This window comes from Erithacus rubecula, assembly GCF_903797595.1.
Source record: "Erithacus rubecula genome assembly, chromosome: 13".
NCBI lineage: Eukaryota > Metazoa > Chordata > Aves > Passeriformes > Muscicapidae > Erithacus > Erithacus rubecula.
Genome location: NC_136665.1, coordinates 6,349,492 through 6,377,053, shown reverse-complemented (window position 1 = coordinate 6,377,053; position 27,562 = coordinate 6,349,492). Strand labels below are relative to the sequence as shown.

The 27,562-nt window shown below is 45.6% G+C and overlaps 1 protein-coding gene across 2 annotated transcripts in view; it reads left to right on the top strand.

Moving 5' to 3' along the window:
• The window catches only part of POC1A (POC1 centriolar protein A), a 69,386-nt gene that overhangs the window by 33,128 nt on the left and 8,696 nt on the right, over positions 1–27,562 (top strand). The window contains exons 11-12 of one of the 2 annotated variants that reach the window (XR_013775749.1): positions 10,950–11,069; positions 19,844–19,932. Coding sequence is in view for 1 of the 2 variants with exons in the window: in XM_079317310.1 (XP_079173436.1) it covers positions 10,950–11,048 (99 nt within the window). In the remaining variant the exon portion in view is untranslated. Of the gene's footprint in view, positions 1–10,949; positions 11,231–19,843; positions 19,933–27,562 lie in introns of those variants that run through there. The other variant, XM_079317310.1, reaches the window with a different exon arrangement.

Sequence of the window (27,562 nt, the reverse complement as noted above, 5' to 3'; positions counted from 1 at the left end):
AGAGAAGGCAAATATTGCAGTAAACAATAAGTGTGGGATTTAACCTAAATATAAGCAATGCAAATATCTCTGAAGATATTGTGTAACCGTAGAAAATTCTAAATGTTGTTTTAAACCTAGCAGAAAGAGAAATTGAGATCAGTGGGGGAGGAATAAATTAGTAAGTTATAGGATAAAATTGGAAATAGCCCTGAAATAGTAAAAAACCCAAATGCTGCCTTGAGTGACTGTGTTCTTCAACCTTTACCTTTTTGGAAGTGTTTTTACCATCTTTGAAGTACTTGATTTCCCATTGGTTCTACTCTGTCTATGTTTTATTAGCACCATTTTAATGCATTTGTACAGGTAGATGTCCCTGACATGCTGTTTTCATGCCAAAGTTTTGGTATTTAGCAGCAGCACAAACTGACACCAAACAAACTTTATCAAATGAGCCTGGAAGAATTCCTCATTCCTGGACTAAGACAGAAGGCACCTCCAGGGAGGAGGGATGTGGGCAGGGAGCAAGACACATGTGGAGGGCATTGGCTTGCCTGTCTGAACTTTGGCTGGTAGGAGAAGGGAGTGCAGCCCTGGAATGCAGCTCCAGCAGGGCCACTGTTAGCCCTCTTGGATGCAATTGGATGTGCTTTGGTAGGAGCTGTGGTGTGCAGAGATCCCAGTGAACTGCAGGCAGTGCCTGGTGCTGTGGGGTTGGTTGTTATGCCAAGGCATTTCTGCCAAAGCACAAATGGGTGCTGCTCTGCAGGCAGCAGATTCAAACCAATGTGTGGGTGTGTCAGCTTTGGGCCTGCTGACTTCTCTTTGTTGAGGAAGGACACCACCGCTTCTTCAGAACAACAGGAAGCTTTAATAAATAACACTTAACTGATGTCACTATCTTCTCTTCTTGGAGAAGGGCTGAAGATGCTCCTAGTGCTCTGTTAAAATAATAATTCCCGAGTATTGTATGTTTAAAGAGAATTTTAAGGGCATCAGCAGGGCCATCCACTTGAAGGGAAAGAACCTGTGACATTTTCAGAAACCCTCTATTGATTTAGCCATCCATGGGCTTTTCAGGAATTTAATCTGTTAGCTCCATGGGAGCTTGGATTCATTTCTGATGTGGTGTCTTGAATTCCTGTGTTCATTGTTCGTGTTGTAGATGCAACACTTTGTTACCATCATGTAAAGTACCAGTGGGGGAAGGTTGAAGTTGTGATAAACTACTTTGGGAAATTATGCAGATCTAAGCTAAATTTATTTTCCTAATATTTTTTCTGTAGCTGTCATTTCAAGGTTTAAACCTGATATCATGTAGAAGTGGGAAGGAGAGAAAATACTTCCAATTTCTGCTGAAAGAGGTGATAGTAAGACATCAGCTGTGGGCTGTCATCTCTTGCCAGCACACAGCTTTGTTCTGAGCTGCACACTTGAAGCTGCATCACCAATTATCAGTACCTTCCCTCTGCTGGCAGTAGATTTCCAGATGAAATGAGGTGTCATGTGCTTAGATTCAGTGAGATTGTTTTTATTCAATTTAGAGGTCTCTTCCAGCCAGTTGCTGAGGTGTTTGTGTCCCACACAGGAGGCTACACTGGAGCACCTTCAGCTGAGCACTTCTGCTCTTATCAGAGAGATGGATCAAAAGAATACATTGGCTGTGTATCACAACTAGCAGGAGCCATGAGAGTGAATAGAAGCTTTGCTAAGCTTCAGTCTTATGTTGATATGATTCAGTTCTCTAAAGCTTTGGCAACTTTCTTTCAAGTTGTCTTTGATTCAATGAAACCTTTTTCCCCCTCCTCTCTCAAAAGCTGTCAGGATATCTTTTGTTTTACTTGTAAGAAAGTGGTCTAATGTGACCTGACAGGGCCTTCATATTTTTCTCCTAAAAGCAGTTTATATTTGGCCTTACATGGCTCTTTTTCAGAAGAGTAGCAGATGCTTAATAATTCTGCTGCCTTAAAGAGTGAAGTAGAGACCTGGATGTAAGCCAGTTGTTCCCATTAGTTTTGGATTACTTACATACCCTGGTTCTCCTCTGTAGGAAAGCAGCAATTCACATCTGGCAAAGGAATGAGGAAGATGAGAGCAATAAATGTGTGATACTGATGCTTTGCTCCTCCCTTTCCTGCAGCTTATTCTCTTATCAGTGTCTCAGTGTTTAAAAATTCTCTACTGGCAGTTCAGAGATGTGAAAAGGATGAAAATGCAAGCTGTTTATCAATTTATTTGTTTTTATTGAAGACTGAATCTCAGTATCTCAGTGCCTATATGAAGAGTTGGGGTGAATATTAAAGTTTAAGGGAAAAACAAAGTGATTTCTCTCTTGGATAATCTGGCACAGAAAGGTGTGTTTTGGCTGAAACAAAAGTATAGAAGATATTAAAGATTTGCTCTGTTCAGGTGCATTTCCTGCATTTACAGTTGAGCTGCCCTTCTGAAAAGATCTGTGAGTAACTGTCTTGGTTGCAGTGGAAAACTTGTATTTGCAGTGATCACCTTCAAGCAGTTTAATGTACTCTTGTCCTCACTCTAAACACCTCCAGCTGCTGTGTTCACTCTGTTCATCTGTGGGCAGCAGGCACTGAGGCAAAAGCTGCTGGTTTTATGTGGGAAGGAATATGTCTTCTCCAGAGGAAGAGTTCAGAATCAGGTTAGCATAAAAATTCATAAATAGCTGCGATAATCCACCCACAGGAAATGGCTTTATATGCTTCCCCAAACTAATCTTGCATTGAAGCTGGGAGAAAACAACACAGTGAAATGGAGAAGACTTGATAAATCTCTATAATAATCCAAAGCCTCAATTGAAGGATAATCTAGCTCATGTGAGATTAAAGGATTATTTCACTCCAGAAAAGATTGCAGGCAGAGAAAGAATTTTTCTAAATTATTTTTTTTTAGCATAAAAAAAGACTTGGACACAAGTGAGTTGCTTTTTAGTTAAAGCTGAAAATGTTTATATGTCCAGTGCTTAGTAATGAAAGTGAGTAAAATCAAATTTTTATTCCATTTTGAGATGCAGTCTCAAGCCTGTGTTGGTGAGAGATGAATGTCTCTTTTGAGAGGTGCTGAATGTAAATTAAGCTACTGCTTTAATAAAATATATGCTTCTATGGCTTCAACTAGTTACAAGTCAAGAAGTATTTGGCAGTGGTGGGGGGATCATGTCCCAAGTGCTTCTACCTTTGCTGTGTGCAAATGTCGTGGTTTCTGTGTTGCTCTCAAGACCTGAACACCGATGGACTCAATATACAGGAGAAAAACTGGAAGCAATTTTTATTCCAAGAGAAATAGTTTGAAATCTGAGACACTAATAAAACTCTCATCTGAAAATCTATGGAGTGTCAGATGAGCTTGGTTTTTAAATCTGAATTTAAAGGACATAGAGGCTATTTCTTGTGAGTCAGACCCATCTCATAGAGATTCAGTAGCTTTGATCTCTCACTCAAAACAAATTAAGTGCCCTGGTTGTTGCCAGTCCTCTGTGTCATTGAGCAGAACTACCTTTTTTTTGCCCCCTGAAATCTACTTCCAAAATATACCTGTTATAAAATCTTGATGCAAATACATTTTTCCCCTTTCTAAGATTGCTTAAATTGAATGCACTCTGGGGGATATTGCTGTGTTAGCAGGACAATGTCTGAAGGCTCTTCAGAAGTGCTGATACTCTTTGTGGATGTTCACAGGACCTTCACCATCCATTTTCCTTCGATGGGAAGGAATACTATACACCTCCCACGGTTTGTTTTCACAAACAGACTTTGAAGATTAATACAAATTGTTATTCAGTTATTGAATACCAGCAGCTCAGTTCATTTAGGTGAGTGATCTGTATCCTCTCAGAGGCAGGGGACAGATGTGGAAAGGCTTTGAAGCCTTTGTGGTTGGGTAAGATCTCTGGTCATTTGGGGTTCAAACCTCTGTATTGTGCAGTTGCTGTCGTGGTGCATGTTTGGACATTTTGTTGTAGTTCATCCTGCCTGGCTGTGTTTTTGGTGAAACTGGCAGTCTCCTGACTCCATTTGCTGTGCTGGCCCAGCCCCAGAGGTCTGGGAGCTCTGCACTAAGGAAGCTGCAGAGAAGCCATCAGCCATTCCCTTCTAGAAAAGTGCAGGATCTGATATAAGTGCCATCAGTTTAGCTTTGGCTGATCAGCTGTCAAGATTAAAGCAACCTGGGATGAAACATTGCTAGTCTGAGGGCTGTAAATGGACTCAGTTGAAAAGGGCTTGTGTGCCTTGTGTCTTCACCCTGTCTGGATGAAACTGGCAGAGCCTGTGGTTCAGATTTTTGGCTAGGATTGATTTAATACAAAGGACAACCTTCCCTGTGCCCCAGGGTCCCTTTGGTCCCTGTGATACTGGTACTGGTTGTGCTGCTTGCTCTGGTAAATACTGTATGGTTCTGGAATTTTGGGTATGCTTGTGTGGTTTTCCTACTGTGAAAAGCACAGTGAGCTCTGCAAGTGATCCCTTGTTGCTGTGCTGAGTACCACAGGAAGAGATTTGTGCATTACACCAAAGTTGCTTCTATAATTCAGTGAAAGGATTAGTAAACTGTAATTCAGGTAATTCTGCAGAAAGTGAGGTGTGCTGGGAGGTGGAAGGAGAGGTGGCAACTGAGAATGATAGAATGGTTTGGTTGGAAGGGACCTTAAAGTTCCCCTTGTTCCAACCCTGCTGCCAGGTCAGGTTGCTCACAGCCCATCCAGCTGGCCTTGAACACTGCCAGGGATGGGACAGACTCAACTTCTCTGGATAACCTGGGCCATAGCTTCACCATCCTCTTTTTAATAACAAGGGGAGGGTAGCTGAGCAGTACTGGTTTTGAGTTTTCTAAACATTTCCTTCTTGTAGTGCTTCAGGCTGCTAAATAGAAAAAATTATTTACTTTTCAAGTGTCCTCAGTAGCAGATGTCTGAATGGTGGCTGGAGAGAGCTGGTGGGACTGTGAACTCATGCCCTGCACTACAGAATAGACAAGGAGGTTGTTTAGCAACACATTTTGAGCAAATTTCTATGTAGGGATCCTGATGAGGCCAGGCTAGTGCTGGCATTTGTCCTTCTGCAGGCATTGTCATGTTTTCTGAATCCATGTGACCTCACAGTGAACCTTGGATGGATGTGCAAAACCTGTGTTGAGGGGTCTGTGGGACTTCCTGACTCAGAACTGTACAGCAGCAGTGACCAAGATGTTCCTGTCCAGCCACATTGGAGCTAAGTGTGTTGTAGGAACAATAATATAAGTTTGTGGAATTTGAAGCATGTTACAAAGTAAATCCAGGAAAATTCATGGTGTTGAATTAGAGAATTGGATAGTGCTGAGTCTTCACTCACTAACTCAGCCTAGTGTGAAATATTCTATGCAAATAGGCTTTGTGAGAATTCACTTAGAGTTTGCCTTCAAAGCCATTGAGATGGTGTGGTGGGTTTAGTGCTGGCCAAATTGCCAGTGTACCCACTAGAATTATTTACTTATTTCCTGCTGTGACATAGGATTAGGAGGAAGGCAAAGCAGGCTCTAACTTTAAAGGATGTAAAGAAAGAACTTTGTTAACAGAACTAAAAGAATAATAAGAATCTGGATAAAACCTTTGGAGCAGTTCTCTTTTCATTCACCTTGCAGTGGGGCAGGGATCAATGTTGGTAAGATGTCAGCAGCCATGGCCCAGCCTCAGTCAGGGCCCTGTGGCTTCCCCTCCCCTGCCCTGCCACTGGGCCAGGAGGGTGAAGATCTTCTCTCTGCAAAGAAAGCAAGAGAGTTTTTCCTGGGCTTGTTCATTTTCAACATGTCTGTTCATAGTGGCATGTTCAGCTTTCTCAGTGGTTTAACAGATTGTCAGTTCTCAAAACTATTCACTGATTGGTTTTTGTCACACATGGAGTCTTAGCAGTTCTTCTCATAAAAATCACTTCTGAGATTAGCCTCAATGCAAAACCAGCACACATGGTGATGAGCTCCAGACCTGTTTTAAAATGTTTGGGATAGCATATCTTGTTTTAGTCTGAGCACATGAGGATTTACCATTTCTGTTAGAAATCACCTCACATTTTATTTTAAACCAAAACCCACTCTGAGGTTAAGGTTTTGACCACTGGAGTAAGGTTGGTCTTTGCAGGCATTCGTTTGCTACATAAAGTGTTAATTACTGTGAAAGCTTCATGCTTTGTTCTACTGTGAGATGAGACTTCCTCCTCAGTCTGAACTGCCAGCTCTTGCTGAGAATGCTTCAGAACACACAGAATGTGTGTAGCTGGCTTGGGTGCCATCTCAAAGCTGTTAAATTACCATTTGCACGTGAGGAGAGCAGCCCAGCTCTTTTTAGGTGTGCTTGGTAAGAGCAGGGATCTTCTCTGGGGCTCCAGGTGCAGCTGCTGAGGTGCAGGGGCACTGGCAGCATGTTGGGGCAAAACCCAGAATGGGAGGAGGAGAAACTGTTCTTGCCAGACAGGTTCATGCTTGAACTCTCGCTGCATGAGTTCTCCCATGAGCTTCCAATCTGGCAGGTGCAGTTTGGAGTTGTGAACTGTGGTTAGTGGCAGGAGCTAAGGTTTTTTTCCCTCCTGTGAAAAGTAGGTAGGGCTACTCCAGTGCAATCCCTTCCCATGGTAGTTTGCTTCACTCATTGCATTAGTTTAGAGAAAAGGCTCCCAAGCTTAATTTACTTGGTGGCCCCTTGGATGCTAAGGCAGCGTTTTTATGATGCAGTTCACTTGTACTTCTTGGCCATGTTTGGGAGTAAAGTGGGCTCTGAAATTGTTAATTTGAGGGGAAATCACAAGAAGTCACAGCTGGGCGTGTTTGAGAACGCACCTGCACTGGCCATGCTTGTTACAGAGGGCAGAGCTCTGTAACCTTTAACTCCAGGTCAGACATGACAAGTCTCATTCTGTAAATCCATGGCACATCTGTAGTCTTCAATGGACCTCTTAAAAAAACATCAGTCCCCAAGTTCTTCCTAGTACCCACACAGTGGAGTGGAGAAACTGTGGTAGAGAAACTTACAAACTTCTGCATTTGTTGTGTGTTCATTGTGGGTGATTTTTTTTTAAATAAATTGATAAGAAAATGCTGTCTTCATAAATTGACATGTCAGATAGGGAAGAAAAATCTGAAGAGGCAAGAAGTAATGTTTTTTCTTTGACCTGTTTGATATGTTGGTGCTCTGCAAAATCTTGTAGCATATGCTTAGAAAAAACAGTGGAGCAAACTTTTGAGGACCTTTTCAAGTAAAGCTAGAAAACTACTTCTGCTTCCTTTGAGATCAATGGAGAAGAGGGATTTTCTGCTGTGAGGAAACAGGAATAGAAGTGCAATTGTCCTGTTTTTCCTGCACAGAGCCAAGAACACATCTGTGGTGCAGTCACTGTGCAGGATCATATCCCTTGTTAGGTTCAGCCAAGCTGTTATTTGATCTGAGGAACTGCTGTGTCCATGCTTTTTGGGGGGTTCCCTGATTAGTCAGGATGATCAGTCAGGCCCCTCTGTCCCCTGAGCTGTTACATGGCTAACTCAGAGCCACTGTGACTGCATATTGGAAAGGCCCTGTGCTGCACCTCTGGACTTGTAGAGAGTGTCCCTTAGCAGGGTGAGCTGAGCATTAGTTATTCACCCTTCTGTGCCCCAGCCTGCCTTGCCCCAGCTCCAGGTTAAGTACTGCTTTAGCTCATGGCAGCCATCTGGCTGGCTGGGTCTCTCCTTGCAGGGACTCCACCAGGCTTGCTGGTGACCTCTGCTCCCTTGTTCTGCTGTTGAGATTTCCTTCCATGCTAGTGGAACTGGTTTCTTCTGGCATTCAGTTAGCACCTGGTTCCCCTTATCTGCCCTCCTCAAAAGCCCCTCCAGGGCTACTGCAGAAGCTTCAACCCTAAGGCCAGTGGCTTTTAAATTGTCTCTGCTGTTTAATCAAACATGTTTAAAAGGGACTACAGAAAAGTTACCAATGAAAGCATCTTGGAACAGCATCCCAAATCTCACTCTTTTTTGGGTTGTAAAAATAACATGGAGGAATAGTTTAAGGGGCTTGTCATCAGGTAAGCAAGCATGACTACCAGATGCTTCAATTTAGGTGTCCTGGGGGAGGATGGAAGTGAATATTCCCCAGAATTTTTAAGTAAATAGGAGGCAGTTTTTTTCCATAGTTTCTCGTTAATGTTTCCAAAGAGAAGAACAGGTTTTTTTTCAATGCTGAGTCTGTGAAGATAAATGTTGCAGGAAGTGTTGATAGAAGTGATTTAAGTTTTCTGTGAAAAATTCCTGTATTCTGTTCAGGTGCCCATAGTAATGCTCAGTATATTACTGTAATGTCAGAAATACTCCTTAAAAATAAATAACTTGGTCTTTTTTTCTTGTTTAAGCCTAAGCTGTTATGATTCTGCCAATTTGAGCCAGGACTTCAATAAATTATCTAGCATTTACTCCTGGGTTTCTAATGGAGATGTTCTGTATTCCTGACACACCAGGAAGCCCAGATCCCACCACAGAGGGCAAATCTGGCTGTAGTGAATCCTCACTGGATCTGGCTAACAGTGTTCTCCTCCTTGGCTTAACTGCTGGTTTGTTATCTTTGAGAAGCTGTAGCAAAGGCATGCAGGAGTTGAATGGTGCAGTTTCATTTGCCTCCTGAGAATGGCTTGCTTCATAAATGGCAGCATGGAAATACTGTAAAACTTTCAGCTGCTAATAAAGGAGCTTTTTTGTGCAAGTTGCAATATAGCACTTACAGCAGCTGGGCAGTATTTGTGCTTTCCCTTACCTTCCTAGGATGTCAGATGCCCTGTCTATTTATATTCATCATACATCCAAGTCTAAATGGACTATAGTCATTGATTCCTAATTTGGACTTCCTGAATTTCATTTCTGACTGCTACTTTTCCACTTTTAGTTTCCAAAAAATACTTACTGCAAGTTTCTGCTTATACTTACGTGCAATTTCCATTCCAATAAACATTTTCCTTACAGCTTTCTCACAAATTCAACACTCTGTGAAATCTGCTTTACTTGTGTCTCATGGTGCTGTGTGTGGCAGCTCTTAACTCCTATTGACATGATCATGGTGGCAGTAAATCATGGAACAGAGGAGCCACGAGTGATCTGGGCATTGCTTCTGGCAGGGCAGTGTGACTGGGATGTTAATTCAGCTGATTATCTTTCCAAAGGAAATTTGATGCAATGTTTCATTCTCCCTCTTTTTGTTGGAGTGTTGAGTTAGTAGTTCATTTTTAGATGGAAAAGCCAGGATCCCTACTGGTTTTCATTCTCTGTCTGGTTGCTTGAAGGATGAGAGCTTTGCTGCAAACTCCTGGTGGACATTCAGCCTGCTGTGTTCTGCCCTCGGTAGCTTTGTTCCTGGTCTCCAAGACAGTCACTAGGCAATGGCATGGCTGAATGTGGAGAAGATTAAGTCCTCTCTCCTTTGAATAGATGGGAGGGCTCCTGCTGGCTCTGGGGCACCTGGGATGTTACCTGCCTGCTCTGCAATGTTTCTTCTGGTTCTCTGTGCTTCAGTTTCTGTGCCTCAAAGGATGGAAATAGAGGAGGGAAAAACTTATATACAGCTGGTGCTGTAGCCCATGGAATATTTGGGCAATGCAGGGTTTGTTTTTTCAGGTAAAGGTTTTTACAGCTGCAGCAGAGCTCTTCTGCCTTATCACAGGTCAGATATAAGAAATATGCTTTGAACTGTGTTTAGGGAGGGAAAAAAGGTGCATTATGATGCACTGGACAACCTCAAGCCCTTCCTGACTTCCTTGATGCAGTCTTGCAAGATGGCTTTGCCTTATGCCTGCTGTTGTTTTTACTATGTCTGTTTTCTCTTCTCCCCCACGACTTGTCTCATTCCCCAAATCATTTTACAGCAGACTTTTCTTAGTCTCAAGTGGCCTTAGCCAAGCTATTTCCTCTCTTTGTGCTTTCGTTTCCCCAGCTGTAAAATGGGGATAATGAGACCTGCTTGCTTTTGTCAGGCACTTAGAGATGTGCTTACGAAATGTGCTATTAAAAGGCTTTCTATGTATAACTGCTATACAAACAGCGGTTGTCCAAGTTTATTTGAATTACTTTATTAAAGTCCAAGGTTCTGAGCATCCTTTGTTTTTAGCAGAGGATGTTATTTATGCAGTAAAAATGCCCAAAACGTGAAGCTATTGATTGTTGTTGATAAGTTTATGGATATTAAAGCATTAAATCATCACCACCCATTATCAGCCATTCTGATGTTTCTGGAAGCTGAAAGTGGTTGTGCATAGCTGAGGCCCTTGATTATCTTGGAGTGATCAATAAAAGGTTTTCAGCAGAAGCTTTTATTGCCACGTGGTTAAAATGTTCTTCCTGTGCATCCTGTACATGATGACTTCAGCTTGAGGAGAAAGAGAACAATCCTTTGCAGGGTAACTGGATTACACAAAAAAAAATGTAGGCATTATGTTGAGATAGCTGTTGCCACCTGAAGTTTTTCTCCTCCATCTCCTGCTGCATTGTCTTAGGCTGGAAAGGTTTTCTTGTCTGTCATGGTGCTTGTCCAGCAAGTTTTGAGTGTTTTAATTACAGCAGACCCACGTGTTCAGGGAAAGGAGGGAATGGTTGGAAGCAAAGAGAGAAAATCAGAGCCATAACTGAGCAAAAGGGTTTAAAATCTGTGTGTCTCATTAGCAGAAGCATGTCTGGTGCCTCATGAACCTGTCCAGGAAAGGAAATGAGAGCCCAGTCTGAAAGCACCAGTGCTGAGATGGGTGCTTGGTGTGGTCTGCAGGAGGGCTTTCCACCCACTGTCTTCTATTGCTCCTCTCTGAAGTCGTGAGGGGATCTGCCTTTCTGGAATGCTGACACTGGAGTTCCAGCCTGGAAATACCTCAAAATATTCCTGTGAATTTAGCATTTTTATTGGGCACATCTTACTGGGAGTACAGCGTGCCGTGTGTCTTTGTCAGTAGCTTAACAACAGCTTTCACTTTGTTTTGCAGACAGTTTCCATCCTGGAGCAGAGGCTGACACTCACTGAAGACAAGCTGAAGGAATGTCTTGAGAATCAGCAGAAAATAATTCAGAACAAAACAAACTGATTTCCTAAGATGAGACAGGAGGTGAAGGCATTGGGAGGTTTGAGGTTGTGTTCCTAACAGACTGTGTGTGACTTGCTTTAACAATTTTGAGCACATTCTATTTTTCAATTGGAATGTATAGTTATTGTATCTGTAAATAGCTTTGTTACTTTACTAAAATAAAAGCAATATTTTATTTGTAAGTGTGGGTAACAATTGTGATCTCTTGTGCTTTCCAGAAGTACAGCAGCCAGCATGTGGACTGAGTACTAAGCTGGAAGGTCACATCTCTCCTGTGTCTGGTCCTACTAAGTTAGTTTTAAAGTGTGTAAGCAACTTGGAGTTTCCAAATTCCTGGCCCATATATTAGGCTTGTTGCTGAGGTATGTGCTGGCTGAAGGTGAGAAGCAAAGTGCTCTCAGGATATTTGGGGCAGTGGTATTTCACCTCTGGTCTAGGACCATATCAAACAGGTGAGGTCCTGTGCAACTGGCACCTGGAAGGATTTGTCTCACCTGAGTCTCACACAGCAAATCTGACACAGCAGCTGAGACCCTGGATGATATTTGTGCAGAGGAGATTAAATCTGACACATTTAGCCTGCTCCCATGTGCAATACAGGAAAAGTGATTGAGGCTGGAACAGAGGCCCCAGCTTGTCAGATGCAGGGTGATTTCCAAGGAGATTTTGCTTCATCTTTGCTTCTTAAATTAAAGGCAGGGCAAAGGAGCAGGAAAGGAGCTAAACAGTGGAATGTTTTCTCCATCATGGAACTCCCCTCTTCTCATACTGGACTGCCTTTAATTTTTGGTCATTTTGCAGATGTTTTCACAGTTGAGTAGCTCATCACTGGCACCCTCCTCCCCCCCTGCCTTTTTTGACGCTTGAGCAGGTGTTCAGTGTGTAGCTGCACAAGAATTTGGACTTCTGGGAGATCCTGTCTGCAACACCTCTTCTGCTGACACTTACTGGTGGTCTCCTTTCTTGCAATAAACTCTGACCCCCATTCTTGGAGAAATGAGCTGCAGGAATTTGAGCACCTCAGGGCTGCTCTCCTCCCCACTGTCTGTCTGATCTCTGCAGACAGGGAGGCTGCCTCAGTCCCTGCCCTTGGTGGTACCTTGTGCCACCTGCACCTGCCAGCCTTGCACAGCTTCCAGGGCCTCCATCTCTGCATGTGTTGTGGCACTCTGGATGCTTGCCTGAGGACAGGCTGGCATCCTTATTTCATATGGGGTTTAGCTGGTTTTAAGCCCAGGTGGTGTGGCTTTGGGATGGTTTTTGGTGTTGTACCTGTTTCTGTTGCAGGCTGGGACAGCACCTTGGTGGTGTTAATGCTCCTCATCCCATATGGGGGGATCTGGTTGTGTTTTCCTGCCATCACTGGGAAGCCTCTGGTCTCCTTCCCTCCTGGTCCTTTATACATCTCTAAGAACCCCTTGCTGGCATGATCACAATATTTCACTCCTTTGTTTGTGGGAGGCTGAGAGCTTTCTCATTTCCATGCTTTGTTTCTCTCTGCTCTGCCACAGACTTTGTTTTCTGTTTCCAGGCTCTGAGTCTGATAAATCATTACTTTCCCTTAATGGAATCGATTCAGTGGTGATATTCTGTGCTCTTGCTCAAAGCTTTCAGTGTCTTTTTGCTGAGAGACTGACATCATTTTCATTGAAATGAGCTTGTGTGGTGATGCTGATGGGTGGGGAGGAGGGGACTCAAAAATGCTGTGGCTAATTTGCTACTAGAAAAAAAAGCTGTTCATGCCCTGATCTGCTGCCACTGAAATAATGATGAAAATCAGTTGCAAGAACCTAAATTTTCAACTTGATCCTCAGTATTGTGGACTGGCCTTTGAGATTGGGGTGTGGAGGGAAAAATTTAAATATTCTTGCATCAGTTTTTAAGCTCAGTTGGTCAGAGCATGGTGCTAACAATGCCAGAGTTGTAGATTCGATACCTGTATGGGCCAGTCACTTAAGAATTGGATTCAATAATACTTGTGGGTTCCTTCCAACTCAGAATATTCTATGATTTACTTTTAAAATAGCCTTTGCATCCTTTTAATGTGCACTTTCTAATGTCTTAGAGACAAAGCAGCCACTTGACTATACTATTTTAGAGGGGTTGACAGTACAATGGACACATTTCATGTGTGTCCAGAGGTGCTCACATTTGGGCACTTTTGATATAGATGCTTTTCAGATGTTCTGAGTGAATCCATTTGAAAGATGTAATTGTGCTTCTAAAACAGGTTAAGTGCTCAAGTGCTGAGGACAAGTGGAATGTAGGGTGTTGTGTTTTAACCCCAGTTGGCAGCTAATCCCCACACAGCCCCTCACTGACCCCAGGTGGGATGGGGAGGAGAATCAGAAGGCTAAAAGTGAGAAAACTTGTGGTTTGAGATAAAGACAGTTGGATCAGGTAAAGCAAAATGAGGAATTCATTCACCACTTCCCATGGGCTGGCAGGTGTTCAGCCATCCTCAGGACAGCAGGGCTCCATTCACATGTGACAGTGACTTGGGAGGACAAATGCCATCACTCTGAATGCCCTCCCTTCCTCCCTCTTTACCCAGCTTTATGTGCTGAGCATGATGCCACATGGTCTGGAATACCCCTTGGGTCAGCTGGGCTCAGCTGTCCTGGTTGTCCCCTCCCAACTCTTTGTCCTCCAGCCTCCTCTCTTGGGGTAGAGAAGCAGAAAAGGCCTTGGCTCTGTTACTGCTCAGCAGCAGCTAAAGCATCCCTGAATTATCAACTCTGTTACCAGCTCAAATCTGAGAGAGCCCCATAAGAGCTACTGGGAAAAAATTAGCTCTACTCTAACCACAAGCAGCAGATCAGGAAAACTGCTTTTCTGGTCTTAACTTCTTGTTCCATGTTGTTGTAGAGGTAAGCCAGGTTGGATGGGTGTGGGGAGTCAGGAGGAGAGGCAATCTTACAAGCTCTCTATGATTAAAGTGGCAAAAAAGGTAATCTGAAGATTGACAGTATTGTCTACCTTCTTTGTTCTAAGTCTCAGCAACTTCATTTCCCCCCTTGCAACCATCTTACCTGGAATGGGACTTAAAACCTAGCAGCACTTCTGAAGGCTGGCTATTGCTTGAGAGGCAGGCAAGGCTTGGAAAATACAAGATTTACATTTTAATCCTTGTGCTTAAAGATTGAGCAACAACCTCAAAAAAAAAAAAAAAAACCAAACCCTTAAGGATCCCAAATCCTGTTGCCTGTCTTGTCCTGAGGCTCCATGCTTTATCCACTAAGCACCACCATTTTTGAGTGCTGAGAGTAACCTCTGGAATGAGTTAAACCCACTTTGATTTTTACAGTCATAGTCTTTTTTTTTAATGTGGGCACATCTGCAGTCTCCCATTTGTGAAGCTGTTAACCTGGGGAGCAGTGGAGCAGCCAAGTGAGGAGCAGCCTGTGGCTTGTCCTTGGGCTGGCATGGCCCCTGCACTGCTTGAGGACAAATCCTGCCTTGAAAACCTCCTGTGGTGAGCTCTGTGCAGGGGGAGGCTACAAAGAGTTAAGGATTTTGTTTTGGATCTCCAAGGCAGGGTAGGAGCCAAGTTCTTAAAAAAGTAGTTTAATTTGTTGCCATTACATTTGCCAGACATATGACCTCACTAAACTTTCAGCAAGGGTTCTTTGTGCTGAGATTGGCCCCTGGGGAGCCCAGTGCTGCTGCAAATGGCTTTTTGGCTGCTGTGAGCATGGAGCATGTTAAACATAACCGTGATCTGTGAAAAAGTAGGAATCTTCAAGCACTGCCCACTTTCCTTCCTGTCTGGGAGCTGGAATTGGACAGTATCAGCAGCAGAGCTCATTACTGAAAAGGCAGAAGCAGCAGAACACTGTGGTACTGACTCTCCTGGCTGGGAAATGCAATGGCCAGGAGCATCCTCTGCCCACAGGCTCGTCAGTGGACACAAGTCCACCAGCTAACCAGGAAATAAAATCCAACTGTGATCTAAGCAGCTGGGCTAAAACTAGCCAGCCTCGTGGTACAAATCACTTATTATATAACCTCTTTAAAGAGCTGCTTTTGAACTAAATTTTTTTGAAACACGAGTGAGTAGGAGGGGAGGGAAGCGAATCGTTTTACAAAGGTTTGTCACTCTGACGTGAGAGCAGGGCTGTGTTTCTTCTCTTGCTTTCAGAAACAGTTGGTCTGCAAGTGCTTCTCAAGTGACAGGACCTGATCACCTATAGTTTTGGAAAGGAAACAAGCTGGTAAAGAAGATTCTCTCATCGATATTCCTCTGTGTATTCGACCTGGTTTTAGTGTCCTGTAGGAAGTTTTATGTGTGTCTCAGGGAAAGCTGGGATTTGTAGCTTTGCAACAGAACTGTCACTGCAGGCAGACATCACTCTTCAGTCCCCCTGTTATTCTTGTCAGGGGAGATGTCTGTAAATTACTTCCTCTGTTGAGGTACAGGTTCCATTAAAGAAGAACTTGTCAGAGATTTGAATGTGGGGTATCGCTGAAGAGAGTGATGGGCTTCCAGGGCACCAGTCTCTGGCATCCCTTACTTTCTCCCTGTCTCCTTGTAGCACAGCAGCCAGTGCTGCTGGTAAAGGTGTGCTGAAGAACCTTTGTGCTGCAGTGCACAAGTGATGGCTGTTGCCTCAGGTGGAGTTTGAAGCTATCTGGTATCAATTCTGAGCAAAGGTGAGGGTACACTGTTAAACCAGCACGCTGGGAGAGCGTGCTGTGGAGTGGTTTCTGGGGCATGAGCACTGGCAACACCTGGATGTGTTCTGGCAGAGGCTCATTTTCTGCTTAGCTGCAGCTGAGACAGGCCAGGTGACCACTGCTCAAGACCAGGAATTTGCCATCTGCAAGGAAATCTTTCCCCAGTGACCACCTTTAGATTTCTTTATACTCACTCCAGCCCTTCCTCCCTGATAATGCCTGGATAATCCCTGGAAACACACCATTCTGTTGTCACAAAAATGCTAGGCTTGAATCAGTGCCATGATCCAGTGCCAAAAACCTGTCACCCCTGTTCTCCCTCACTGTTTCTGCTCCCTGCAGGCACCTCCCATGCAGCTAATAACTCACTGCTGCCTTCCAGAGACCAGGCAAGCTGAAGATACAGTGGTGCTCTGTGTGGCACAAGGATTTTTCTGCAAATTTCCAGTGGGGAATGCTACTGAGGTTGATCCTGCTTATAGCAAGAGCTTGTGGCTGTGTGGAGCATATACCACTGTGGTAGCTGTTCTTGCAGCTGGTGGCTGAAAGGGTTAAGCTGAGCAGCTGCCTGGATGGAGCTCCTGCATGGCCTTGCTTCCCTCTGGGGTGGCTGCTCTTGGCACTGATTCTCTCCTCACGTTTTCACAGCCAGGGCTGAGCTTTGGTGTGCAGATCTTCTGACTGGAGGAAGGACTTGTGCCTGTTTCAGCTGAAATGAGCACCTTGGAGTGTGCTGGGCACCACGAGATCCTCCTGGCAGCCTGGTATGGGCAGGGATTGCTGTTCCCCTTGTGTGAATCCACTCTGCCACGTGTAGATGCTGTAACAGCCACAAAGGCTCTGCCTGTCTCCTGTTACACCTGGTCTGTGTAGTGAAGCAGGCACCTTGTGCCAACCAGGGTTAGCTGAAATGGTTTTTCATCCTGTGAAAGCCTAGGAATACCCTTTTCCTTTTGTTCTTCTAGGCTGTGGTTTCTTCAGAAGACACTGTTCTTTTCATCCTGGGAGGAGTAGGTGTTGATTTCTATGTCAGAGTCTTCTGATGCAGGCCTGTGGCTGGAAAAGTTTCTCATTCATATTGGGTTCCCTAGGCCAGGAGCTGTTTCCAGGAGTTAGGGATGAAGATTTTGGCTTTTGGCACTTGTTCTCTCTGGACATCAGTCAGTAGAACCAAGACAGAGGTAGCTGAGGTATTGCAGAAACTGCTGAGTGCTCTTAGAATGAGAAAGGCAGGCTTCAAGACTCCTGTTTGTGGAGCAAGATCCCTAAGGTGACCTGTTTGAATCTGGCCCTATCTATGTGCTGTTAAGTTAATTAACAAATAACTCTAATGCCACTTGATCTCCTGCTTAAAGATCAATGCTCGCCTACTGGGCTATTTTTTCCTTTGTAGCTGCTGTTTGTTTCCTTAGGGAGAGATTATTTGTCCTGTGTATTTGTGTGATGTTTCTTTCTTTTGCTCTATTATTTATGAAATCAATAGATCTTAAAAAGGAACACTTACCACAAAGTGTCTGGAGCAAGGTGTGCTGAGGAAAAAGTGAAAACCTGCCCACTGGCACGGCCTTTCCCATCAGCCCAGCATCTTTGGACAGAAGAGGAGCTCACCTGAGCACAAAGGGGTGGATTGTCCATGAAAACACCTTGACAGCAGCCCAGGTGATGGGGGCAGGAGCAGAAATTCTTGCCTGAGTACCTGCAGGTCACACAGTGGAACAGAGCCAGAAATAAGGGTGGTCCATAAGATTGGTGTTCTAAATTTGGCAGCCCAGGTGGGAGATGGGAGGTGTGGTCCATGCTCTGTGCTGCAGACATGTGAAAATTCTTAGCATACCTTGGAGAGGGGCTCCTGGTGGTGTTGAGCAGGCTCAGAGTGCACTGGAGATATTGCAGCTGTGGTGAGGGCAAGAAACAAAGCTGAGCAAGTTTCTGTGTCTGGTCCCTTTTCCCACCCTTTGATAGCAATGGGCCTGTTGGTTTCCCTGTTTCCTGTGCTCCCTGCCCCTGGGTCAGCAGTGCATTTTGGAGGTTTGTTGCAATTCCCCCACTCTGCCTCTCTCTACTGTGTGCTGCTTTCATTGCCAGCTTTCACAAGAGAAGATGAAAGAGAGCAGAGATGATTATATTTAATAGCAATGAAAATCAGTGTGGTGATTGAGGGGCTGTTTTCCTTCCTGCTCTCACCTCTATTGAAGTTGGGAGGCAGCTTTGAAATCTCACGTGGTCATTTGGCCAGCCCTGTACTGGGTTCACTGTGGCACCAGAGGGGAGGGGAAAGCCAGGTTACATCTCTTGCCTGGATTTTCCTGCCTGGCCCTGGTAGACATGAAAGTCTTTTTCTCCCCTCACTTAAGTGGAAAGCACCTTTGCCCCCTTCTGCAAAGCTCCTCTGTCCTAGCCCCAGAGGATTGGCTCACCTGCCTTTTGGATGCAAATACTTGCTAATTTACAAGCTGGGAAAGGATCAGCAGAAAGCTAATGAAGGTCAGCTGAAATCCTCTTTCCTTAGTCCACCCCAGCAGTTCACAGTGTGGATCAAAGAGCTGTGGAATCAGCTGCCACTCATCCTGCAACAAGCTGCTCTGGCCCTGTCCTGGGAGCCCAGGCTCTGGGAGAGTGCCTGGAGGTGGAAAGGTGCTGAAATGCCAAATGATAAATCTCCAGCAGACACTGGAAAAGGTTTTCCCTGTCTTCAAGACTGCCATGAAATGGATGCTGTGGTATCTAAGATGTTCAGAGAGCTCAAGACTGAGTGAGTGATAAAGGGACTGTGACTCCCATGGTTCCAGCCAATGTGTCTGACTGTCTGTCTACAGTGAGTGGAAAGACAGTGCAGCCACCAAACCCAGGGGCAAGTGCATTCTGTGGCCTTGGTAGAAACCTCTTTAAGAGCATGCCTGTGATTCTTATCCCAGAATTTATTTAATGTCCCAGGACTCCTTATCCATCATCAGCTCCCAGCACCCTGGACCAAACACCACTCACTGTGAGAGTCTTCCCCCAGCCTCGGCAGCCAGAGTGCAGGATAAGGCAATGAACCTGCTTTATTCCTGATGTGTGGCATACTTACCTCTCCTGTGGCTACCTGCTTCCATCCTCCTGAACCCCTCCTGCCTGCACAGACCGGTGAGACTTTCCTTTCCTGCCCACCAGGGAGATGGTGGATCCGGCTCCACCTCCTCCCCAGATATTTCTGCTTTCCCCAAAGCATCAATCACCCCAGGGCAAAACTGAGCTGTGGCTGTTGGAATGTGCAGAGCTACCCTGTGTTGGCCACTCCTCTTCTTAGGATCCTTTTGCCTGCTGAGCAATCTTTGTTTTCATCCAGTGAGAAAATTTATGTGATTTAACTGTTTAATTAAGGTTTTTTTTCCTTTCTTGCTGTTGCTCACTCTTAAGCTGCATGGAAATTGTTCTTAAGAAAAATTTGCACCAGTTCTTCTGTAGTCAGTTCCTTGGCAAACTTAGCAGTGCTGCTATAATCCATCCACATCTGTCTACACCACCTTCAACTAGTAACTCCACTGAAAGCCCTGAGGTTAGTTAAAATGAGCCCCTGTGGCTAAACAAAAGGGATTTTGGAAGGGATTTTACCCTTTGCCTTCCCAGCTGCACAGATTGAGTAGTGAAGTCCCAGCTGGCTGCCTGGGAGCTTTGCCTCACTGAAGGAGAGATCAGGTTGCTCAGAGCTGGGGCTGGGGCCAGGTGGCTCAGGAGGCTCCTTCCAGGGTTATCAGCTCTGATGAGGTGTCCAGATGCAAAACACATGAGTGCAGAGACACAGCAGTGAAATTCTTCTTGACTCAACACAGCATCTTTGCAACCATTTGCAGGAGTGTTATGCTGGAGAGGCTCTAATGCCTCCTTTCCTCTCAGCCACAACACTGTTTTTCCTTTTTTCTAAGCCTTTTCTTTGCATGAATTTTCATCCTGGCTAGATAAAAAGCTGCCTTGTGTCCTTGCAGGATATGTTGTATGTTGTCCCTGCAGCTGGTTGTCAAATGGCATTTCCTGACATGTCTGAAAAAGAAGGGCTGGTGGTATAAAGTGTGAAAGATTTTTTTTCCAGGAGGCTTTGGGAGGTTGTGTTTAATTTTGTTGTCTTTGTTCTCATGCAGGGATGAAGTCCATCAGGTGATATAGACTCTGGCCCAGAGTGATGACATGCCCTTGGAAACTTCTCATCACCCTCTAGCATGACAGCCAGGTAAAGCCAGGAATACATGTCAGGAATGCTAAGGAAAGCAATAGATGTGAAAATTTAAGAGGTAGGACATGGCTGCAGCCCCCTGAAAAGCTTAGCAGTGGCTATGGGCCCACTCTGATTTTTGTTTGCCTCTACTTTTCTGTAGCCTTTCAGGAAGCCTGACCTGACTGAGAACTGTGTGCACTGTTTGTCATCACACCCTGGCAGTCATGGGCTTCTGCAGGCCCCACAGCTGAGCTCCCAGTTGGTGGGTTTTGCAAAACCCCTTCCAAAAGGATTTCAGGGCCAGTCCTGTGTGACAGGACAGGGCTGGAGGGAAAAACATGTACCACTTGTGTGTGCTGGTGTGTGTGTGAGTCCAACTACATCCAGGAGTCTGGAACAGTGAACAGTCCTTTCTTCCAGTTGATAATCCTTCCTGGACCCTGACCACATCCTTGCTGGAAGGTTTCTCTGCTCTCCTGTCTGATGGAAGCTGTCACACAGATGGGCTGTCTCATAATCCCAGCATTGTACAGGCATCCTTGGGATCTTTGCGTGAGACCTGTGAGATAGGAGAGGTCACCCTCCCTCTTCATGGACAGGGATCCACTGAAGGTGGAGTGACTTGGTTCAGACTGGCATTTGCCTGGTGGTTGTGCTGTGACCTGCAGCAGGGACATGGAGAGGCAGGTTTGGTTGAAGCTGGCTGGATGTGGGAGTGTGGCTTGGCTGGAGCATCCAGCTGTTCTGCCACTGCCTCAGCTGCCTTTTGCAGCCTGTGTGGAGCTCAGCTTTGCAGCTGCACTGGCTGAGCCAAGATCAGCACCTGTGTTTCTGTTTCTTTTGGCCATCCCTTGGGACACTTGTGGCTTTGCCTACTGGAAGGCACCCCAGAATTTGGGCACTGGGTAGGGATGTGGTGTTGCAGCAAAATTTGGTTTGGCTCTGGACTTCCTGACCTGAGCTGGAGCTGGTGACTTGACCCTGGAGACCTAGGCCTTTTTCTCCACAGTCAGGGATAATACTTCTATGAAAAGGGTGGTGTGGAAGTCAAAGCTAAGGGGTACCAGAGTTACTATGGAAGATTTGCTGGTGAGGAAAGCTGCAGGAAACCCCAGTGTGGTGATGTTCTCCCTTCTGTTGTTACAGTCCAGGAGATGGAAATGTCAGTCAAAACAGAGGCTGCTGAGGGTGAACCAGTCTCCTTGGAGATTGCAGAACAGCATCCTAAAGACATGTCCTCACAGTTGCCTGCATCCCTCACCAATGTCTGAGCTTGGCTGAGGAAATAGCTCATGGCCATGTTGAAATGTGTTTGGTTGGGTGACAGCCCAGGTGAAGAGCTCTGGGTGCTGTTTCATTTCCTGTGCATCTTATGGCTCATCTCTCGAGCCCTTTCTCAAGAGGCTTTCTTGTCTCCCACACCAAACCTCCTCCCTTGTTGACTCTTCACAGGGTGGTTTCTACACTTCTTATTTCTCTCCTAAGGGTTTTATGCCTGTTAGGTTCACTGGAGACCTCTGAGAAGGGAGGGATCCTTCTCTCCCTTTTTCTTCCCTACAGATTGCATCTTTGATAAAAGACCTTTGTCCCTATTGTTGTGCTGAGTGACCAGGAGTGTGTCCCTGATTCAAGTCCATTTTCTTGGCTGCCCCAAATATACTAATAAGATTTGCAGTTCCTGACATCTTTCCTCAAGCATCAGATGTGGAACAGGCTATTGCCACCACTTTGAGAATGGTTTCCCTGGTGGTGGGCTTCAGGTACAAATCCCAAATTTAAGTTTTCCTTCCTAGCCTCTCACTGCTCTCCCATTGCTCTGATCAGCCAAGGCTGGTGGGAATCTGCCATTCCAAGCAGGATGCTGGGATGGGAGGTGGCAGCAAGGTCTTTTGCCATTAATGCTGTGTGGCTTGGTGACTTGTACAGTGCAAGAGAAAGCATCTCCTGTTGTCCAGCAAGTGCCATGGTGTGTTCCTGATAACGTGCAGGGTGAAGTCACCTCTCAAACCTGGCCCATGGAGATGAGATAAGCCTGTGCTGGATGAGATCTGCCCTGGTTGGTTGTGTTATACCTCATTGCACAAAGTGGATTGCTCAGGCAGTGTTACATCTTTCTCTAAAGCATTTGGGGTGACACCTGCACTTTCACCATTGCCCAGGGTGGCTCAGGGCATGAGGAGAGGCTGCTGCAAGAGCAGGGGAAGGACCCAGGAGGTGAGGCTTCTGCTGCTTAGGCTGGCTGCTGTGGAGTAGAAGGATTTCAGACAAAATCCACACAATTTGGACGTGCCCAACACTTTCCCTGAGCTCGTGAGCTTGACCTGCCCCCAGGCAGCTCAGTTCCCCCACCCCATGCTGTGTGGGGCTGTGCAGCTGAAGGGAGCTGGGGAGGTCTGTGTCTTCCCCCAGCCACAGGGGAGGATTAGCTCCCTAAACCATGCCAAGACAATAAGTTGCAGATCAAAGGCAGATGAGATTGGCCAAGCTGTATGCACCTCATCTGCCCTTCATCACCCAGCTCTCCTTGGTCGTGCCTGGGGGTCCGTGGATCATCCAGTGGTGTGGGAACAGTGCTTTGGTGGTCCCTGTGTGCAGATTGTGGGGACAGATTAGGCTGCATGGGAGGTGTAATCAGGAGATTATCATACCTTCTCTTATCTTAAATGCTATCTCTTATCTAAATGCCCTCAGTTGAGCCTTCTGCAACAAAAGCTTTCAGGTTTGAGTAGAAGTGAGTTTACCAGGTGGTTGTTGTGGTGTGGCTGGGTGAGCTGGGTGATGCCTGGCTATGAAGGGAAGCTTGCAATAACTTGTCTTTGGTGCATGATACTTGTGGAAAGCCTCTGGGCTGGCTGACTTCAACTATTTGCTTCCCCTGGACCCCATGCTTGGAATCTCTGTACTGCCCTAAAGAGTGAGGTATTGTGTTGTGGAGCTGAAAATGCCACTCAGCATATGGTGAGTAAAAGCTAGGGAGTGTAGGGAGAGCTTCATCCCAGTTTTCTGGAACAGAACATCTGCACTGTTAGGAAACAACTGGTGTAAGCTCTTGTGGAAGGAGATGGGTTTTACTGCAGCAAGAATGTCCTCAGACCAGGGCACATGCCTGCTCTTTTCAAAGCCCATACAGTGTTTCTCCACAAGCTCATTTTGTGTGGGCTGTTTCAGAGGTCTAACAGTTATTAAATCTTACAAGCCAGGTCAGTACAACTCCTTGGCTGCCAAACTGAAGGATCTGATGTCACTGGAAGCAGTGCTGAGTGTGCCATGGTTATGTACCTTCCATCAGGATCTGAGGTGGGTCTAGAAGAAATGCTGACTGCCTTTTTGAGAGCTGAGGAAGAGCTGACAGCTCTTGGAAATGTGTCATACCTGTTGCAGGTGTTAAGGAAGTGTTTGAAGTACATGCTGCACACAAAACTTTCCCTCTGCCCAGGACCCAGGTGGGTTGTGAGCCATGCCAGAGTACACAGTCACTGGGCAAGGATGGACAAGTACCTTGGTGGAAATAATTACACTACTGCATTCTCTGATTAGTTGTCTTTCCTAATTTCCTGCTCCAATTTTGACATGTGTGGATAGAAAAACAACTGTGAATCTTTTCCCATAAAAAGTGCCTTTGTTTTCCAGCAGACTCCAGATCTGATAGAAATGTTTTGGAGTGGGAGGTATTAATTGCCATTAGCACAAACTCATTTTGCAATGCACATATTGGGTGTAATGGCCACATCCGTTATCAGGAACTTGGAGCCTCATTGTTCTTTTAGAGGTAATTCTGATTTGTTTTCCTGTTGCATAGAGGCCATAGATGTTTCCATATACTCAGTAGTGTTATGGAGGAGGAATCAAGCAGCAATTTCTGTTTTTCATTCATGTTTAAAGACCTCTGGGGTCTTTGAGGGGAAAAAATACTATTTTTTTTAATGATAAACAGAAAATTTATTGTCCTGTTTGAAATTGCTTGTTTCTTATTGCTTAGTTGTTCTTAGCCTTCCAAAGAACAAGTGGTTATGATTTCCCTATATATAATAGACTATATATCATTATATTATATGTAATAATATAATAGGCTTCTCACTGGGGAGCATTGGGGGAAATTTTCTTTACCAAAGGTGAAAATTTTGGAAGTCAATTTAGCACTTTGATGGGAGTCATTCTGCAACATCAGTAAGATGGCATTTGCTGCCAGCCAACATCTACTGACCCACTGTGAGTGAAGCTGGGTGAAAGATTCAGGTGAACAGCAATTTTGCAAAGTTGTCACTTCTTTTACCCTGAGCCCATCACAGATTTAGCCTGACTTTGGTCAGGGCAGTGCTGAGATTTTTCCCTTGGTGGAAAAATCACCAAGGTGCGACTTCCTCTTGCTTCTAGTAAGATCTGAATCCATTTTTCCCAGTTCCTAAATCCTACTCACCTTGTTTAATTCAGCATGTTTCCAGTCAAGTAAGAAGCAGCTCAGTTTGTCCTGTGTTGAAGCTCATGAAGATGGAAGAAGATGAACTGTTGAATGATCTTGAATGATGATTAGGACATCAGAGCTAATTTCTAAGATGCCAAGAAGGAAAAGGCTGTCTAAATCACACACTCTGGCTTGGCAAGCTGTTGCTGTGGCACTTGCATGCTTCCCCTCTGGCCCTGGATGACAAAATGACTCGTTGATGTTCATAGTGTCCCCTTTCAGGAGATGTGGCCCTTCACCATGAGCCTTGAAGGGCTGCTGTGGCCCTAGGGTTGAAGAGGAAATCAAGGAGAGTTCAGGAGCTTTTGTACCCCTGGAAAATCCTTGTGAATTTCTGCCCTAGACTGAACAGCAAGGGAAAAGTGACCAAATAAATTGGTCACCTCCAGAGCAGAAGTGTCTCAGGCACAGCAGCTCTTCAGAACAACAAAACCATTGAACTGGACTCCCTTCCCTCACACACAGACCTTCATTTAGACTCTCCAGGGAACAGACCTGAAGTCTAATTCTGGAGATCTGGGCTGGAGGACCTGGCACTGGGGACAAATGCAGCAAGGATGTTGTCTCCCCTTCTGGGTGTTGAGATGTGATGATGCAGCCTTGTGTAGGTGTGAAATGTCAGCAGTGAATGTTTACCCAGGGTGCTTGATGTGACGTGCAAGGACCTGCCTGTCATTTTGGACCATCTGTTTCTTGCTGTGGAGGTGTCTCTTGCCTTTCCTGGTGTCTTCCTCAGCCTGGTTCTTCTTGTTTCAATCATGGTCCCTTACTGCAGGTGCTGCTCTCTCCCTTTTCCTGGTCTTCCATGCTAAGCCTGCTCTGGAGCCTTCTTCCCACCAACACCCTGGTATTGGGTTTGGGTTTTTGTGGTGGATTTGATTCCATGAAGCAGCATCCCTTTTGTGAACTTGTTTTTCTTCATTTAAGTGGTTCTTGCTGCCTCTTCTTCCCCTTGGCATGGAAGAGACACACTCAGGCTCTGCCTGTCTGACTTGCACTTGCTCAAGCCCTGGGGACTGCAGAGCTTGTCCTGACGTGATCCTGCAGCAGTGGAGAGTACCTGTAACACAAGGGAGAGAGCATTCATTGGTGGAGTAACCAGGGAAATGGGGAATGCCTGCCTGACTGCCTTACAGCCCTTATGGTGGCTCTCCCAAAAGACTCTGCTCAGGGAAGAAGCTCCCCTGGTTGTTTCCCCTCCCTATTCAGGGCTTGGCAGCACTGTAGGAGAGTGTGCTTGTGCATCTGTGGGTAATTCTTACCCTGACCCCACAGCATTTGGTCCCTGGTGCAGGGGGAAGGGACCTTGTGCCCACTGCAGCCTCATGCCAAGTGGGGTAGAACTGTAGTCAGTTCTGCCTTGCTTGGTGCTGAGGAAGGGATCATCACCTTTTCTTCCACCTCTGAGGCAGGAGTTTTGTTCTGCTGTGGAGGTGCCTTTCTCTAAGGGAAAAGGGGAAAATCTAGGAGGAGCAATCCCAGAACAGGCACTCTGCTCCAGCCACCACCACAATGTTTGGGTGGGCACAGGGTGTGCTTGCCTTGGCATCTCTCCTCTGGCCATGGCTGGTTCTTGCACTGTGGTTTCTCCTCCCTGGGCAATGATGGATGGAGGAGAGCATTTCCCAGGACATCTCTCCTGGGTAAGCCTCTACAGTGCTGTATTTATTTTGCAGGGTTGATGCACTGTGCAGTTTTCTCTCTGGCTGATTCAAGTAACACACACAAATAACACAGGTTTTATCTGCCCAGGTCCAGACCCTGCTCAAAGCCTCCTCTTGGCATGACTCAGTCCTGGTCAAGCCCTGGAGAAAATAGATGTGGTAATTCAGTTGCAGATCCCATCTTTTTCTCACGGCCCTGTGGTCAGCTGGCTCTGTCAGGTGTGCTCCAGGTGGCTGACAGGAGAGCAAGGTGCTCCAAGCAGGAGCCTTGCATCAGCCAAGTGTCTTTTCCTACCTCTCCTGCCTGCCCCAGCCCTCACAGAGGGATCCTTCTGGTTGACTTCAGGACACTTGGTCCCACAGCCAATTTGGGACACTTCCTGTCAGCTGTGACACTTTGCCTCTGGTAGAGGTGTTAGTTAAACTGGGTTCTTGATCCATTGAGTAATTCATATGAAGAAATTAATAAAAAAATGTGCACTGTCACTTTTGTTGATGTCCTGGCCTTTGCTGGTTTCTGCAAAGGTAAATTTTGTTTGCTGAAAATGTTGTTGTTTTTACAGAATACCTTTTTTTATCATCCTGTTTTCCTTTCTCCTGTTTTGCCTTTCTGTGTTCTCTCTTTTAATCCTTAAGTGAAACCTCATCATAAACTAAAATCCATATTTTAGGAAAAACAACACATAAAATTAAAGAGGGAAGCTGGAATCCAATTTGATGAATAATAAATAGACCTGGACTCAGAAAAGCCTCAGCTATTTTTCTCAAAGCAGCTAGTGCACTACTGGCTTGATTTGCTGCTATAAATATTGGCCAGGTTCTTTCAACCCTTGGGAAAGTAAATGACAGGCTGTTGCCAGGTGTAGTTGATATTGCATGTCTGGGATGATGAAAAGGCCAGAGGAAGGGGCAGATGTGTAATTGTGAGTGGGGAGCTCAGCCATGTGGGCTGGCATCTCAGGGTGCAGCACAGAGCTGTGTGCTTGATGTGGGATCTCCCTTTGCCACGACTCCAGCACCAGCCTGGGCATGGCAGGGTGCTGAAAGCCTTCCTGCCCACATGAAGAGCTGGTGGGCACTGGGTGCACCCCTGGCATTTCCATGCTGCTCAAGGCAGAGGGGTTTGGAGCACTGGCACTCCCCACACAGCCCAGAGTGATGGAGCAGTTGGTCATCAGTGGGCAGGCTGGGGCTGTGATGCCCTTCCTCCCTTCCTTGGGCCTTAGAGAAGCATTTTTGTTTCCTCAAATCCTATGTGTCAGCTAAAGCTTTGTTTTCTCTCTGTCTTCAGTGAATCAAGTTTTTATTCTGATCTGCTTCACAATCGGCATCATCATAGAGCCATAGAATGGTTGGAATGGACTTTAAAGATGATTGAGTTCCACCTTCCTGTCATGGAGATGAGCTTGCTCAAAGCCTCTGTGCAATCTGGCCTTGAACATGGAGCCCTTTCTGCTTGACCTGCTGGTAACTCCTAAACTTACAGGACTTGTCTGCCTCTCATCATTCCATGCTTACA